Source organism: Camellia sinensis, chromosome 4 (genome assembly GCF_055761805.1).
Source record: "Camellia sinensis isolate YWXY chromosome 4, ASM5576180v1, whole genome shotgun sequence".
Lineage (NCBI taxonomy): Eukaryota > Viridiplantae > Streptophyta > Magnoliopsida > Ericales > Theaceae > Camellia > Camellia sinensis.
The window spans coordinates 161660996-161679393 of NC_138964.1; the positions used below are offsets into that span (position 1 = coordinate 161660996).

General features: G+C 38.9%; 1 protein-coding gene across 2 annotated transcripts in view; it reads right to left on the minus strand.

Annotated features, from left to right (window-relative positions):
* Nucleotides 1-18398, minus strand: part of ATSYTF (C2 domain-containing protein) — a 28561-nt gene that overhangs the window by 2144 nt on the left and 8019 nt on the right. The window contains exons 2-11 of one of the 2 annotated variants that reach the window (XM_028197465.2): nucleotides 13354-13428; nucleotides 13166-13273; nucleotides 12812-12844; nucleotides 12626-12715; nucleotides 11309-11434; nucleotides 9375-9518; nucleotides 7922-8341; nucleotides 1708-1842; nucleotides 1092-1310; nucleotides 687-962 (exon numbers count right to left, since the gene is read on the minus strand). In XM_028197465.2, the coding sequence (XP_028053266.1) occupies nucleotides 687-962; nucleotides 1092-1310; nucleotides 1708-1842; nucleotides 7922-8341; nucleotides 9375-9518; nucleotides 11309-11434; nucleotides 12626-12715; nucleotides 12812-12844; nucleotides 13166-13273; nucleotides 13354-13428 (1626 nt within the window). Of the gene's footprint in view, nucleotides 1-686; nucleotides 963-1091; nucleotides 1311-1707; nucleotides 1843-7921; nucleotides 8342-9374; nucleotides 9519-11308; nucleotides 11435-12625; nucleotides 12716-12811; nucleotides 12845-13165; nucleotides 13294-13353; nucleotides 13429-18398 lie in introns of both variants that reach the window. The other variant, XM_028197470.2, reaches the window with a different exon arrangement.

The following is an 18398-nucleotide window of genomic DNA, read 5'->3' on the forward strand; positions in this document are numbered from 1 at the left end:
AATGAAGACCTGTTGAGGTTCTTACCTTACTAAAGAACCAAAACACAGCCTTTATTGGTAGTATAGTTTCAAAACGATAGCAGTCTTGAAATCATTTGGACCCTATACACAATGTGTGAACTCAGAAGCATGGAATTGCGTGCATGTTGTCACTGACATTCCTAGGCACTCCCTGCGACACTCTACAAGTGTTGGGCACACATCGAAAAGTGACCTATATTTTCAATTTTTTCGAGTCGGACACACTTTAGACATTTGTGGACACTTGTACATCACTTAAACACACATGAAACACATTACAAGTTTGAAGGAAAGAACTTTGGAGCCAATGGTTAAAATCAAAACAATGTAGATTTACGCTTTATAATTGTATAAATTTTAAAACATAAAACTTTAAATTTGTTAATGAATAGTGATTTCTAAAATAGAAATTAGGACTTCTTGTTCACACTTCCTTTCCAATATAGAACTTGAATAATAATTTCTTCCTATTTTGATGCATAAAAATACAAATGTATTCATAATGTAAAAATGAAGAAATTGTTATTATTTCCATTCATATATATATATATCTATATATTTGTTGTTGTGCCCCTTCCATGTCATGTCCTGATTTTTTGCCTTCCACTACTTTGGACTTTATATTCAATTACTGCCAACATGATTAAGTGCTAATACAAGCATACCCGGGATCCTTCATAATCTTCAAATCTCACTGCTTCTATTTGAAGTCGCAGTTCCCCGGAATTTACCTTTTCAAGAGGAACCCACACATCCCTCATTGACCCCTCTACGAGTCCTTCTAAATTTACTCGTGCGCTACCAATATTTTCATCTCCAAAGGTTTCTTCGTTGTAGCATTTTATCTTAAGATATTCACCACCTCCTATCTCATCAAATTCAAACTTCTGATTCCAGAATGGATTCAAAGTATGTTGGACGGCCCTTGTTCTCTGGAGGACCTGAAGAGAAGGTTCCAGCATTATTAGACATTACTTGACATATTCACAATGGGCATCGTAAAAAAGAGATAGACCAAAAGCTTAAAAGTATGTATAATACTTATTTATGAAGAAAAAAGAGAGATTTACCTTCCCATACTGCAGTTTAACATATGGGTCAGATTTCCCAAATTTGTCTTTGACCATAAGGTTCTTCCCTTCAACAACAGTTATACATATTTTCCTTCCAGTTCTTGACAGAAAATTTGATGACCCATATAGTGATTGCTGAGAGCTGAGATTGATACTGTTCAAGCTATGTGAACCATCTGAAAACTGCCATTCTTTCAAGACTAGTTTCACAGTCAACTGCAAAAATTCATTTCAACCACACCCAAAAAAAAAAAAAAAAAAAAAAAAAAAAAATCAGTTAAACAGTTGCACCTTTTAGAAGTTAAAACTACATGAGACTATTCTAACATCTATTTATTTCGACGTTAAATAAAATGGGATTCAAAAAAATTTCAAATTTGGTACACATTCAACTTTCAATAACCAAATTCTAGTCAAATGTTGGTAGGGACATAAGAACAAATATATAATCAGAATTGTGACAAAGAGGCCAGAATATTAACTAACATTTGATACAATAGCCATTAAATCTTGTAATCAGAAGAAAAAAGATTCATTGTTGATTTATAGTACAAATGGTGACAACTATAATCCAAAACCTGTCTTTCATAAGTAAGGTAACAGTAGCTCTTACATTTCCGGAATTAGCACCCTCAAAGGGAACAACCATCTCAACTTCTTTTCCACAAAATTCAGCGTGCTTTGTTATCACACTAGATTCAGGTCCTATTGCCCAAAACATTGTGGAATCATCTGCGACATATTTCACCTGCTCATTGAACAAAATAATACATATCAACAATTGTTGAAAAGGATACAGTAACATCTACAAGGAAAGAAAAGAAACAATAAATGTAAACAGTTGAAGGTTTTTGGTGTAAGATTTCTAAACAAAACTGTATATTAGATTTTAATTGAACAAAGAATACATACATCACTCACTTATATAGAATACTAAATCCTAAACCTAAACAAATACATCATTGATATAGTGTTCTATTAGATATAAAACACTAACACTAATTCCTAATCCTAAAAGGAAAAGAAAAACGGAAAACGGAGAAAACGGAGAATAGTGTTCTCACACCTCTACTCAAACTCAAGGTGTTTTAGCAGAAAATACTAATGTTGTGTTTGGTTGAGGGATTTGGAGAGGGATTTGGAAAGGAAAAGGGAAAAGGTGTGTGAAACTATGTGAAATGTAGGTATATTTTTTTCATATTTCACCTACCTTTTCCATTTCCCTTTCCAAATCCCTCCTCAAATCCCTCAACCAAACACAGCATAAGAGTTTGTCAAGAAAAAACTGAAACGGAGCAGTGGTGTGAGTCTTGGTGAAGAAATCAGCAAGTTGCAGAGTTGAAGAAACAAAAGGAAACGAGATAACGCCAGACTGTAGATGCTGACGAATGAAATGACAATCAATCTCAATATGCTTTGTCCGTTCATGAAAGACAGTGTTATGAGCAATTTGAATAGCACGTCGGTTGTCACATTAGAGAGAGGTCGGGGAAAACTGAGGGACACCCAAGTCAGATAAAAGACCACGAAGCCAGACAATTTCAGCAGTAGCATGAACCATAGCACGATACTCAGCTTCGGCAGTAGAACGGGCAACAACAGTTTGTTTCTTGCTTTTCCAAGAAATCAGGGAATCACCAAGAAACATACAGAAACTAGAAGTAGATTTACGATCATTAACATCATCAGCCCAATCAGCATCAACATAGGCCACTAAATCCAACGAAGAAGTAGAAGAGAATAGCAAGCCCTGTAAAATAGTACTGCGAAGATAGCGAAGAATTCGAAGCAAAGCAGCCCAATGTGTAGAGCCAGAAGCAGAAACAAACTGACTAACCACATGGACAGAATAGGCAAGATCAGGGCGAGTAACTGTCAGATAGACTAAACAACCCACAAGTTCACGATATAACGTAGGATCGTCCAAAGGAACACCATCAATAGTGTTAAGCTTCACATTGAGCTCAATGGGGGTATCAGAAAGCTTAGTGTCAGTAAGTCTAACACGATGGATAACCTCGTTGGCATACTTAGCTTGGGATAGAAAGTAACCCTTGGGAAAAGAAGCCACTTCAATACCAAGAAAATACCGCAATGGTCCCAGATCCTTCATTTCGAAGGTGCGGAAAAGATGTTGCTTGACCTCAGAGATAACAGCAGAGTCAGAGCCAGTGATGATCATATCATCCACATATAGTAAGAGAGCAACAAAACCAGTCGAGGTATGTGTCAGAAATAAAGCAGAGTTGGAAGCAGAAGGATGAAATCCAAGCTTGGTAACAGCAGTCTGAAAGCGATCATACCAAGCACGAGGAGACTGCTTCAGACCATACAGAGCACGCCAAAGACGACAAACTTGGCCAGAGGAATGGTGAAGACCAGGGGGAGGACGCATGTAAACCTCCTCAGTGAGATGGCCATTAAGAAAAGCATTCTTAACATCCATCTGATAAAGAGGCCAAGAACGAATAGCAGCGGCAAAGATTAAAGTACGGACAGTAGTCATCTTGGCAACATGAGCAAACACCTCCTCATAATCAATACCATATTCCTGGGAGAAACCTTTGGCAACCAGATGAGCTTTGTAGCGCTCAAGAGAACCATCAGAATGAGTCTTGACTTTGTAGACCCATTTGCAACCAACCAGATTCTTACCAGCAAGCTAAGGAACCAACTCCCATGTACTAGTTTTCTGTAAAGCAAACAACTCGTCCTCTATAGCTTGAACCCAATGAGGATCCTGACAGGCTTCCTTGTAAGACTGAGGTTCTACAAAGAGTGAATAGCAAACAAACAGGTACGATAGGAAGCAGAAAAACAAGTATTAGACCAACCTAACCTGTTTGGAGGATGACCCGCTTGAGGAGGATATCGGTGTGTAGCAGGATCAGAGTCGTCAGAAGCAGGAGGATTAGCAGTAGGGGCAGGGACAACTGGTGGAGGAGGAGCCTTGCGACGAGAATAAACTAACAACGGAGAAGGAGAAGAGGCCGAAGGAGGAGAAGCAGCCAGAGGTGATGCAGGAGGAGAAGATGGAATAAGCTCAGGAGTAACTGTGAAGATGTACTCATCAGACGGGACCTCAGAAGGAAATGGATCAATATGAACCAAATCCTCTTTGGAAACAGGGGTGGTGAGAGGAGGAAACTGAAAGTAAGATAGACGTTCGAGAAAGGCAACATGGCGGGAGACAAAAAGGCGACGAGAAACAGGGTCATAACAGCGATAACCTTTCTGAGTGAGACTATATCCCAAAAAAACACATAGGACAGACCGGGCACTAAGTTTGGTCCTATCTTTACGGGGTAAAAGGACAAAACAACCAGACCCAAACACATGAAAAAGGAAGTAATTAGGAAGTTGAGAAAATAGAGCCTCATAAAGAGACCGACTAGAAAGAAGAGGGGTAGGCATACGGTTGAGAAGAAAAGCAGCAGTAATAACTGACTCACCCCAAAACGGAACCGGAACAGAGGCAGAGAGAAGGAGAGACCTAGCCGTCTCAAGGAGATAACGGTGTTTACGCTCAGCTTGACCATTTTGGGCAGGTGTATCAGTACAAGAAGTTTGGTGAATAGTACCCAATTTGGTCAAGTATTCACAGAATTCAGTTTTAAAGTATTCCCTACCTAAGTCAGACCGCAACAATTTAATAGTAGACCCAAATTGTGTAGTGACATAGACTGGAAGGTACGATATATCTGGTAGAAGTCAAATTTATGAGTCATAAGATAAACCCAAGTGTAACAGGTGCAGTCATAAATAAAACACACATAATATATAGAGCCCCCTTTAGTAAGAACATGAGAGGGTCTCCAGACATTAGTATGTACAAGAGAAAAAGGAGACCAAGAAATAGAGGTACTTTTATTAAATGGTAAGGCTGACATTTTAGCAAGTTTACACCCCCGGCATTCATCAATTTGACTAGGAGAACCTTTATCCAACAAGTAAAACTGACTCAACTGAGAATCTAACTGAAATGAGGAAAGTGCAGCTAGAGAGATGGATAAAGGGAGATGCAAGCTTTCGACCACATAGAGGTCTCCAATTCTACGGCCGGTCCCAATCTGCTTCTTGGACATCCGATCCTGCAGACAACAGACAGAAGAGGAAAACATATTATCAAAACCAGACGCATCAAGTTGACTGATAGATAATAAACTGACAGACAACTGAGGAACATAAAAAACAGAAGGAATAGTAACAGTAGACATGGCAGAGGGTAAGACAGACCCAACAGACAGAACAGACATACCAGATCCATTAGCAGTATTAATAGTAATAGGAACGGGTGGGGGAATACAATTTTGAAGTAAGGAAATGTGAGGAATCATATGATGAGAGGCACCAGAATCAAAAATCCAGACAGAAGAAGGGAAACCTGAAGAGGACCCAAGCAAACCTGGATGAGAGAGGTAAGAGCGGAGGCGAATGGGGATAACTGAGAGGTGGACAAGATATGCTGAAATTGTACAACCTGAGCACTCAGGGAAGCCAAGTCAGGATCGGGAGCCGGAGTAGATGCAGTGTAAGCAGCAGGAGGTCGGAAAGTACCCGAAGTAGGACCGTGGAACTGTGTCTGAGAAGACGGAGCAGGCTGACATCCCTTTTTGGGACAATTGTTCTTCCAATGACCCCTCTGATGGCAGAAAGCACACTCATATGGCCTTAATGGTTCTCTCTTGGGTTTCGCAATGGCCTGAAGCTGATGAGGAGGAGGGGTCGATAACAAGGGCGGCTTGGTAGGAGCCAAGAACACAGAAGGAGACAAAGTCTGACTGGCCGTCTTAAGACGGGTTTCCTTGGAGAGGAGTTCACGAACAATAGCATCCATAGAGGGAAGAGGAGATCGGTGAAGGATGCCACCTCGAATAGCCTCATACTGAGGGGAAAGAGCTGTTAAGAACTGGACTAAACGACTCTGCTCCCGAAACTCAATATAAGCATCTAGTATCTTGAAACTAGGTGGTTCCATAAGAGCCAACTGATCCCAGAGACCTGTCATCTCAATATAAAAGTCCTGAATAGTCTGATCCCGCTGACGAGCACTCTGAATAGTTGTTTCCAACTCATACCGCTTGGCAAAGTTGGACTGTTGATAAACACCGAGTAAATAATCTCACACTTCCTTGGCAGTACTGTACTTGGAAAACATCATTCCAATACGGTCATCCATAGAATTATGAAACCAGGTTAGAACTTAGGCATTATCACAATCCCAAGGGTCACAGGAAGACAGATACCCTTCCGTCTTCGGGTCCGATGAACGAGGAACAGAACCAAAAACATAGCCCCATTTTTTTTGACCAAGAAGAAAATTCTTCATGACACTGGCCCAATAGACATAATTGCCACCAGTGAGTTTACATTTGATGGCTTGGATTTTAGTATCCGACATTGTAATAAAACAAAATTTGTAATAAACAGACAAATATGGGGCTTTAGTGCAATAATCCTGAAATAGGGTTTTAAATAGAAATAGCCAAGTTGAAGACACAGAGAGAGAGACTGAGGCTGAGAAACAAATCAGACACAGCTCGTGAGGAAAAGAGAGGCAGACGAACCAGAGCGCCGAAGTGGATGGCTGCGATCGAATCAGACAGAGATCGCGAGGAAGAGAGAGGCCTTCGCGAGACGAACCAGAGAGGGCTAGGGTTTCGAACCTTCGTGAGTCTAGAGAGAGACAAGTCGCGACTCCGATGGTGACAAACCAGTCGAACCAGAGAGGACTGATGGTGATGACCCAGACAAACCGGAATGTCACCACTTAGGGCTGATCACGAACCAAAAGAACCACGGAGGGTTCAAGATCGATGACCCTTTGACCAGCGAACCACGATGGCGACAAGCGAAGCAGCTAGGGTTTCGAACCTAGCTCTGATACCATGTAAGATTTCTAAACAAAACTGTATATTAGATTTTAATTGAACAAAGAATGCATACATCACTCACTTATATAGAATACTAAATCCTAATCCTAAACAAATACATCACTGATATAGTTTTCTATTAGATATAGAACACTAACACTAATTCCTAATTCTAAAAAGAAAAGGAAAAGGAAAAGGAAAACGGAAAACGGAAAACACAGAAAACGGAGAACAGTGTTCTCACATTCAGACGGACATCTCATGCATTGTAATGTTCATGTTGCATGTTCAACCACATGGTATGCTTCACTTCTTGACATTGCTTGCTTCAAAATAAAACTGAAGTGGAAGACATTACACAATGAGATATTATCTATCATTCCAATTCCATTCAATGAAACATTTGGCACTTGTTTCTATGGTTTGTACATGAAACTACACAGTACAAAAATAAAATAAAATAAAATAAAAAAATTTTGTTGTCCATGTATTGTATTTACTGTGCATTCAAGAGTATCGTGAGGGTTGAGGCCGGAGTAAAAGGCCCAATGGAGATTGACACAAACCCTTTGAGGTCCCTAGCCCGAAGATCAGGTAGGTGGTTATATATTGTAATTTTTGGGATAGGTTTTCACAGAGTGTTACAGAATAGAGAGTTGTGCTAAGAGGTTGAGAGTTTTTTGTAATCCTTATTGAGTACAGTGGATTTGTTCTCTCTACACTATGGACGTAGGCACACCCTTCTGAAACACATATATCTTGTCTTCTTGTTTCTGTGTGTGTTCTATTATTTACTGTTTTATTGCGTTAATGAAACCACAATTTTGCACACACATTTACTATGCCTTTATTTATCATTAATACTTGATACAACTGTCTGAAGCCATATGATGACATGTCTAAAGCCACGGTGTTAAATTGAAGAAAGTTGGGACCATACATACATGGCAGTACCTTAATTTCGCAGCTTGCTAGATAGTCATACTTCATACTCCCAGGAGTACACTCATAAAGTTGGAATTTGAGAATTCCTGTATCTTCATGTAAAACCATATTGAATGTTGAGTCCCATTTAGGGCTTGATCCAGGTCTAACATTTGTTTTCCTGGTTAGTTCTCCAAGTTCAACCTCCACAAATGTCCGAAGATCTTTATTTTCATGGCACTCTTCTAAGCTACCATCCATTGTAAAACTATGTTGCTTTCGAGAAAGGCTTCCCTTGAAGTTATTCCTGGAAAGTTTGCTTGCTGAAATGACAGTCACATGGATTATGCCACCAACAGCCTTTTTCCTGAAGTCTATGGATGGCAGGGAGAGACACCGACGGCGAGGATCAACCATCGTCTTAGCTAATGTGTCAGTGAAAAGTTTAACCTGCAAGGAGAAGAAGAAGAAGAAGAAGATGCATTCGTAATTTAATTTTAAAAATTAGCTCTTCAAATAAAGAAATCAAGATTTATCATGTGGAAACTTCAAGAGTGGCAAAATGCGTGGCTCCTGTTAAGTCACCAATTGTCCCAAAAGCTTAAGCTGTTAGGAAATGCACCCAACAATGTATATCAAGCTATTCAACATCCTCTCTCACATGCAACCCACCTTGCACATGGGGATGCAAACATCCATACATAGAGAGAAGAAAGATGCAAATGGGAACCAAATGCTAACCGAGAGTTTTGAACTCCTCCAGCTTTAGCTCTGATACCACGTTAAGTCATTAATTGTCCCAAAAGTTTAAGCTATTAGGGAATGGGCTCAACAATGTATATGGATTCAACAACTCCGTCTCCAAAGTCAAAATCAAATTAGGACAACTATTGAGTTTGTAAATTAGGTGTGTCAGTTACAACATTCCATTTTTTGAGGAACTCATAAGATGAGATGAACTAAGGGCATACAAAATTGGCAATACAATAAAGTTTGGTAGCCAGAAAAACTAGATCGAAAAATGAAAGGAACTCTTCATCTAGCAACAACCACCTCCAAAACCATGTTGTTTAACCACTCCCTAGTCTTTTCCTATCTTCTATTACCACCTCTCAGCAACCAAACAAAGCATATTAGCAGCAAGTTTCCTTTCCAAAATGAAATATAATATGATTTGTTTTGTTTTGAAAAATCAACTTTTGTATGCTCCAAAAAATGAGCAGACATATTTTTTGGAAACCAACTTTTGGAAAAATATCTTTTGTGATACAAAATGCTGCCAATCTATGTAAATATTAGAGTGCGTACGCCAAAACTAAGAAGATACGTAATTCAGTGAAAGAGAATAAATGTAATGCATCAGAAGAGAACACTAGGAAAATTGTGGCACTCGTGTAGAGTATATTAGTTTCTTTCACAAGCTTTCAAATCTTATTGTTTCAGAAACATTGCTGATCAAAAAATTATTGGTTCAGAAACATACCAGCCACGAGGAAACACCTGGCAGTTCTGTTGCAGGTAGAGATTGACTTTCACCGCTGCCAAATGCAACACCTATTCTCACCTCAGGAGTGGAGAAAAATGAGTACAAAATTGCTTTTCCATCCAAAACTGGCATCAAGAGAAGCTGTAAAACATAACCAGAGAACAATATGATTAAGATATAAAAAGTGAAATTCTTATTCAGGTTTTCATATGTATACAAACACTGCAGTTTTCACATGTTTTGGATGCATCAATATCGTTCAAAATAGTCAATGTCTCTAAACTTTAGAAAAAAAATATATTTGTTTGAACATTACTTGAGAACTGCAGTTGAAAGTAATTAAAACGTGAAAGAAAATAAAAATATGTTAGTCAGAAACCAAGGAATATGAACAGCATTAGCAGCCCCTTCATCTATACTAAAGAGATCATCAAAAATATGATTCAATTTTTTAAAAAGTGTTCTGAAAAGGCTGCTTATGTCAAAAGAACAAACACAAAACTGTCCTATGTCAAAAGAACAAACACAAAACTGTCCTTACTCCATAAGCCTTGTGAAATTAAGAAAGATTCAAGACACAACATCAAAATGAAGTAGTGTTGATGCCTAAGAAAGTATTTAAGTAGCTAAATGTTGTGCCTGACACAGTAAAAAAGCATAAAAATAGGTGATATATTTTGAGGATGGTGAGTGGGAAACCAAGCGAAATTCCAATATAATATGCCTGCATCAAGGATCTGAACAGAGTGCGTAATTTTGCATTGGTTATGAATGAGCACACCAGGCATATTTTGAAATGATGTATCATGAATTAGTAAAATGAGTGTAGCTGAGATAAGGATGTTGAGGTGGATGGGTGGTAAGACTAGGAAAGATAAAATTAAAAATGAAAACATTCATGAAATGGTAGGAGTAGCACTGATTAAAGATAGGTTGAGAGAGAACATATTAAGATGGTTTGATCATGGACAAGGAAGATCAGTAGAGGCAACGATGAGGAACTAAGATAGAATCATGGTTAGAAGTGCAAAGGGGAAGGGAAGACATAGATTGACATGTGATACTGCAGTAAAGAAGGACATGAGTTTATTTAATTTAACTCAGTATATGGTCCTTAATAGAGCAGAATGGAGAAAAAAAAAAATCATGTAGCCAACCTCAATTGATTGGAACGCAAAGCATGGTTTGATTTGGTTTATTAGACATGCCACAGTTGAGTCATTTGGTAACTCCTGAAGCAACCCAATGTTGGACCCAACCCAAAAGCAAGGTGCTAGGAGGAATAAATTAAGTTCTGACCTAACATCTGGCATCATGTGCACAAAATGATTGACATCAAACGCAAACACACGATCTCATGCTGTAGTAGCCTAAACTTTTGCATCTTATCGAAGCTAGCTGAAAACCTTATATCAAATCACATAACATACACACTTGTCACTATGTGGTGCGGACATTCATGTGACAAATCCACTCTAATATTATTTTTGGAACTGTGTAAAGAGGATTTTTAATTTTTTTAATTTCTTTCCCCTTAAAAACAAAATTACCCCAAGTAAAATGATGATATGGCCCACCAGACCACCACAACACATACACACATACAAAAGACCCCTCATTGAACAGAATTTTGCATAACATAGTTTAGTTAATTAATATTTAAAAAATATATCATCTTTTTTTCATTATCCTTTAATTTTCATTTTTTCATTTAGTTGAGCCTCTATTATGTAGGTTGAGATGCATATCACCTGACTTACACTAGGGTGGGCAAAGAATCATTAAATCAGAACCATTACTAATTCTTCAGTTTCATAAGATGTGACTTCAATTTTTCATTTACCAAAAAAAGAAGAAAAAAAAAAAGAGGCTATAACCTTTCAATTCTAGATATAAGAAGGAAGTAAATTAAAGAAAAGAAAGTTACATACTTCACCCTTGATGTGGATGCTGTTTATGACTATTCGGGCAGTTCCCCTTAAAGGCCTTGCCAACTTAGCAAATATCAGAATATTTACATCAGTAGAGTCCCAATCAAAACCCAAACGGATGATTCCCTGTCAACATAGAGTTAACGGCCATGAGCTTTCTTTCATTTACAAAAAATATGAAAAAAGAAAAACCACAGTAAAGCCCAGTATCAAAATATATTAGTAATTAGAAGTATGAAAAGGGAAACTGTATATGTTCTAGTTCTATTAATGAGGACAATCCAATATTTTTTTATTCCATTTTTTCATGTAATGTAACGTTTGTAACCTATGCTATATCACAATTCCAGCCATCTGTAGTGTCACAAACCTATCCTGTGCCTCCTTGTTACAAATTAGATAATAGTAATAGTATAGATCATCTTTAGACAAAAGGTTTTACATCTTCAGACAATCATTTCATCACTTTTGTCCCTACTCAGAAAATAGTAATCTTCTTTATTCCTGTCACAATTTCACTTATAAACTTTTTGAACCTTCAAATCTTACATGTCCACTTCTTTCCTCTTTTAAGATTTTCCTTTGCATTATTCTCAAAGTCTATAATAATTTTTAAATATGAAGATATGTTGAAAGTATATTTAACCACGATCTCCATAATTTATTTTTAATCAAGAAAGATTTGTAATTACTGTTAGCTACCTAACGACACTAAAATAGCAATTTGATGACATTTCTACACACGTCTGCACATACTTATATGGACATATATTCAAACTACCAGCACAAAAACTACATAACTTTGGCCTCTGGGATTTTGTTTGGTTTATTTATCAAAATTTCATTATTTTATTATCCATAAATAATGCTTATTAAGTTAGTGTAGAGAAATAGTACTTTCTTCTACCATCTGAAAGGTCTAAACCATCCAAGTACCCAGGGTTGCATCAACTCAGCATATTTATGTGCTCAGACAAGCTCAGAGACTCACTAACTTAATGACCAGAACAACACAGAATCAGTAAAAAATGTGCCAAATGAGAGAGAAACACCATTGGTATATTCAAATTGAGCAATAAAATTTTGAATATAACCTTAAATTAATTTGATTATCATTTGGAAGAAAATCATATCAGAAGATATCAACTTTTTCTTTTTCTTTTTTTTTGGGGGGGGTGTCTATTGGTATGGGGTACAACAAATATCAAAACATTCTAAGAGCATTATCCTGCCCATCCATTTGGGAATAACTTATTCATGATAAGCATAGAAAGCAGCATAAGCATAAAATTTCATGACTTTAACCAGAAATCAAACCTGATCACCTGAAGTTGACCACTGAATACCCTGAAGCCCAAAGCTAGGAGCGCATGAACCTAGTGAAAATTCTTGCAATTCTAATCTTTCCTATAAAAGAGATAGCTTGTTCTCAGTGAAATTAATTACATAGTAAGCACCAATATATAAGTACAATTAAGTGAAATAAAAAGGTGAAGCACTTACAATAAGCCTTGGTTTTCGATGTTTCAAGCGCTTCTGCAAGAAAAAAAAAATTGTATCACACCCATCAACTTCTATCAGAACACATAGAATGGTAGTGAGAAAAAAAAATGTAGACTAGCATTTATTGTCCTCAATAGTTCAGTCTCAACAAAAAGTTTAAAAATAGATAAATAAATAAGGCCATTACAATAGATATTTAAGGAAATGCTATATGAAAAAACAATTATGTTAGATCACTTTTTACAGAATATTTTCTCAAGATACAGAAAAACCATTTTTGGCGAGGGGGAGAACCCTTCTATCTAAAGAGAACATTGAAATGACCATTAATTGAAATAAAGAATAGGCAATCACCTCAACAATAGATGAAAACTTCATGCAAAGCTTTGGGTTGATGTAGTTAGGCCAAATTTCCATTAATAACTTGTTCAGCCACTCACACTGCTCCAATGGTGTTACTGGCTGTACAAACATCCAAAAAGCTGCAAATCAATTTAACGGAGCCCAATTGAAAAAAAATGCAAGAAGAAAAGACAACCCACTGATTTCTGTAGCATGATTTGTTTCCATTTTCTATTCAAGTCCTCTACAAGGATATGACGTTGATAACTCCCATACTGCAATTGAAAAGGTTGAAATTTCATGTTAGTGCATTTAAATATCTAAGATAAATAACCCTCTCCTCCCATTTAATGAGAGCAGCAGAAGAAATTAGAGAACTTCATCATAGGCACGTGAATTATTTATTTCCAAACAATTCTCAAGAAAATCTATAATAGAATTGATTCCAATATCAAAAGTAAAGCGAAAATAAGAACCACAACATATTAGCTTTTTGGTTCTCCACATCAGGGTGGTAGTCTGAAATGTTCCTTCATGTAATGCTTTTCCATGTTAACGCTGTGTTTGGTTGGGGGATTTAGGAAGGGATTTGCAAAGGGAAAAGGAAAAGGTAGGTGAAATATGAATAAAATATACCTACATTTCACCTAATTTCACACACTTTTTCCCTTTCCCTTTCCAAATATCTTCCCAAATCCCCCAACCAAACATACCGTAAGGGAAGAAAATTCAAGTACTATTACAACACAACACACAGATAAAAGCTTCATGTGAAACAAGAAACATTCCACATGGAAAAGCATGCCGACATGTCTAGGCTCAAAGTTCATAACATTAGGCGTGACATGTTCCTTACTGGATGTTGGCATGTCTCCTACAATGATTGTAAGATTCATGTTCAACTTGTACTATTTACCCTAATAAAGTTGCTTTAATTAAAAATTTTTAAAAATTTACCAAATTTAAGTATCAACAATGGTAAAGTTAGAACTTAAAAATGCGGATTTGAATTAAGGATAAACTGTTCTCTTAGAAAATTAAGTCCGCGTTGGTCTATACATGGTGCACCCCTCAACTGTTTTGAAAGGTCGGCCCACCCAAGAACCCAGATGGATGGGACTAACACTTGATTATGGGTTTTAGGTATACACTTTCTAGGGTATGCTATTCATCACTGTCTTTTGGTTTCCCATTTCCCTCAATGGCTTCAGAAAGCATGTCATTTTGGAACAAATTGTAGTAGAAGGCCATAAAATTTTGTCGTCATTCTCCTCATCCAACACAGTGCTCCCCTCCACGCAATATATACACATAGGGCCCTCATGATTAAGTAGGCTAGCTAAACCATCTATGAGCTATACTGAGCTAATCATACTGTGCTTTGCAAGACAGACAGATTTCCATGGGACAGCAATAAAAAACATTGGCATAGGATACTGTAAAAGGATGACCATTGTACAATTCATGTTAGAATAGTACAAAAATTGTGAACTCAGAATAAAACCCTCCATAGTTAACTTGATCAAGTAATACAAATAATTTTGATACAAGACAATACTTCTGCATTGTCAAAATTTAAAAAAATAAAAATAAAAATAAGAAACCTGGATTTTGATTGCCACTTCATTTTATACATCAAGTTCCTAAACTATTCAAAAATATATATATAAATGTGCATTTGTCATACAGAAACACAAAAATATTACTGGCAACAACAAACCTTACAAGAATAATCCCACACCTTTCTATTGAAAAATTGAAGGAAAAAAAAATTGAGAGACAGAAGGAAAGATCCAAGGATTCAACCCACACAAGTTAGTTGCCATATTGACCGAGGTGATGGTTCACGATTAGGCATCTCAAGTTCAACACTCATCAGGTTTACCCTATGCATGTGGTTTGTGTGCATCCCCCTAGGGAATAGTGTTGAACATAAATGGGTGGGTTGGGACAACTGGGTGTTACCAAGAAACAGGACACTTGGGTTGACCAACCCCTAAAGGTCTGCTTCCAGTAATAATAAGATAAGCTTCATGGCTGCAATCCTATAAAAAGGGTTTTGAAAATCCATGTAAATTAAAATGTAATACTTCCACCCAAATCAAACTATTACACATTTTTCAGTCAGTGATTCTCCAAAATTTTGGATTAGAGGCATATAATTGCATAATTCGGGAGAAAATTTTTATATGAAGAATCGTTGCCTTGCCAGTAGATGAATACTTAATATATAAGCATCTAACATATATGTGGTTTGCCTATGTGTTTAATTTTTCAGGAAAAGAAAAAAAGAAGCAGCAGCAGCAGCTAATCTCCATTGAGTATAATTTTTCCAATATATATCAAATGGAACTCTATAACACCAAAGCCTTGCTAATTGATGGAGTAGTTAATATAGAAGCTTTAATAGCATATGTTGTCAAACGTATAATAGGTGAGTGCTTTCCTTACCTCTCTTTCTCCTATAACAATACAATCACGCCTGCTTCCCTATTACTCTACTTATATCCTCTAGAGCTTTAAGAGACACATAAATTTGGATACAATTCTAGGTTCTTGATGAAAAATGTTTGAGGGCCACAAAAAGTGTGGCTCAAATGGCTCAAAACTGCCAAAACGACGTCGTTAAAACGACGTCGTTTTGGCAGTTTTGAGCCATTTGAGCCACACTTTTTGTGGCCCTCTACCATTGCTCGTTTAACGACGTCGTTTTGGCAGTTTTGAGCCATTTGAGCCACACTTTTTTTGGCCCTCTACCATTGCTCGTTCTTGATTTGCAGTGCAGCCCCCAATTTTCATTGGGAGGACTTTGATTGGAAAAGTAAATTGGGTTTTGCAGTAACTTAAGTATATATCAGACTGCTAAATTAACCTCTGCACCTCAGTAGGAGGTCATGTATTCGAATCTCCTCGCTTGCCTGGTTCCCTGGTATTTGTATGGGGTTTCTCTAACCCAATTTGGGAGTTTCCTTTCCTTATAATAATGATATGTTGTATTTGATCTTCATTTTTGAGAGGGTAATTTTTGGGAAAAATTGGGCCGAGCTCCGAGTTTGGCTTCGAGGCCCAAAACGCGAAGGACTAAGTAAAAAGGCCGTAATGGCTACTTCGGCCTAGGGGCAAGGTTACTCCGGCCTTAAGGAGACAAAGTTACTTCGGCCCGAGGAGGTGAGATTACTCCGGTCCAAGGAAGAGTAAAGCCACTCCGGTCCGGAGACAACTCGGAGTTAGGCCGGTCTCAGAGTTAGTCCGGCCGCAGTATGTTCTGGGAAGACCGGTTTCAGAATTAGTCCGGTCGTGACATACAGCGGTTGGGACGGTCAGAACTTGCTACTTGGAAGTTTGAACTAAGCACATCAAGGTCAAACAGGGCAGCCGAAGTAATCAATTGGAGGAGCAGACCGAGCTAAGTATAGTCCGGCCCTCTGTGGCTCGGTATAGCCAATTTTACTTCGGTCATGTGGAAGTTCGGTCATATAAAAAACCATCCCACTTGGTTTAAGCAGTGGGGGAGGGTGCAAAAGGATAAGCATTATCCTTAGGAGAATGAATCCTAGGAGGACTCTGCATGGAGAAGTACAAGTCCTACTAGGATTGTGCCATACGAAACTTATAAAAGCTCACAAGCAACACCTTGGAGGAGGTAATTGAACACAATCTTTCTGAGAACTTAGAGCTTTGTCTATTTGTCAAGTTTTCTGACTTAGGCATCGGAGAGGTTTCCGGCACACACCCGCCGGCTAGCTCACGTTTGTGTTTTCAGGTGACAAAGCGACGTCGTACGGAGGAGCGTGGACTTGGTCAACAGGATTATACGAGGAGAATTATTTCCTCCCCGTACAATTGGCGCCGTCTGTGGGAAGAACAGACAAGAACAAAAACCTCTTGACTAAGCTTCTCCTTTTCTCATTCAATGGCACACATTGAAGACTTGCCGCAGTCCGCCGTCGACGGACAAACTCCAGAAGGGGGCGCAAGGCGTGAAGGATTACCTACCGTCCCTCCCATGGCGGACTTGGAGCCCCAACAACATAATTCCAGGAGGAGTGGCAGGGGAAGGCGGAATGGCAGCCCTCGTCACTCTCAAAGTCCCGACAGGCAAAGGAGGAGGATTGATCCTCAAGCCCTGGAAGATCGCGTAAAGGAACAGGATGAACTAATTCGAAGGATGGCGGCGGACATGGAGACTTTAAAACGCCAGATGAAGACTAAAGATGTGGCGACAGGAGAGGGGCGCAAGCATAAAACGCCCCCTCGCCACTCAGAGAATCGTAGTAGGAATACTACGCCCTCCCAAGGAGAGAGCAGAAGCCTCAGGACAGGCGACACTCACTCCTTATCTTCAAGAACTCGTCACTCCAGGTCTGAGAGGACGAGATCCGAAAGATCATACACTGAAGGAAGCACGTATTGGCCTTCACATTCACACCAAACCATATCCAGACAAACCGAGCTACCCAGGTCATCCGACTTACGAACCGTGCTAGAAGAAAAAGCACGATGCAAGGAGGATGCCAGGGCAAGGGATCCACACCGAGTTTCGGCCTTACAACGGTTGGCTCCTCGGACGCACGGAAGCGTCGAGGTTGGAATGCCAATACCGCGACCGGCCTACGAACCAACGGACAAGGCATTGGCAAGACTACAGACTTCGCCGTTTGTCCCAGCAATCGAAAACGCTCCCCTACCATCAGGCTTCCTTCAGCCGAAATTCAATACATATGAAGGGAAGACGGACCCGTATTCACACTTGAGCCACTTTCGCCAAGTCATGGCTGTGTACAGGCGAAACAAGGCCTTAATGTGTATACTCTTCCCGTCAAGTCTTGGCGACCTAGGCTTGACTTGGTTCGAAAAGCTCCCAGAGGGCAGTATAGCCTCCTGGGCCCAATTGGCAGAAGCGTTCGTAACAAGGTTTCGGACAAATACTAAAACACCGGTGGAGATAGACCAGTTACTCTCCATTGACATGGGTGAAAAAGAGACCCTCAGATCTTACAACAGTCGCTACTGGGAGACATTCAACCAGATTGGAGACTGCCCCACCAATCTAGCCATTGCGCAGTATAAAAGAGGCCTTCCAGTAGGGAACAGACTAAGGGATTCGATTACCATGACGCCACCCCTCACCATGGAGGCCCTGATGGAGAGAGTACATCAGCACATCAGGGTAGAAGAGGATGGCGCACGTGCAAAAGCAAAATCTAGTACAACCACAATGCCAGAAAAGAAGACCTCAGCAAAG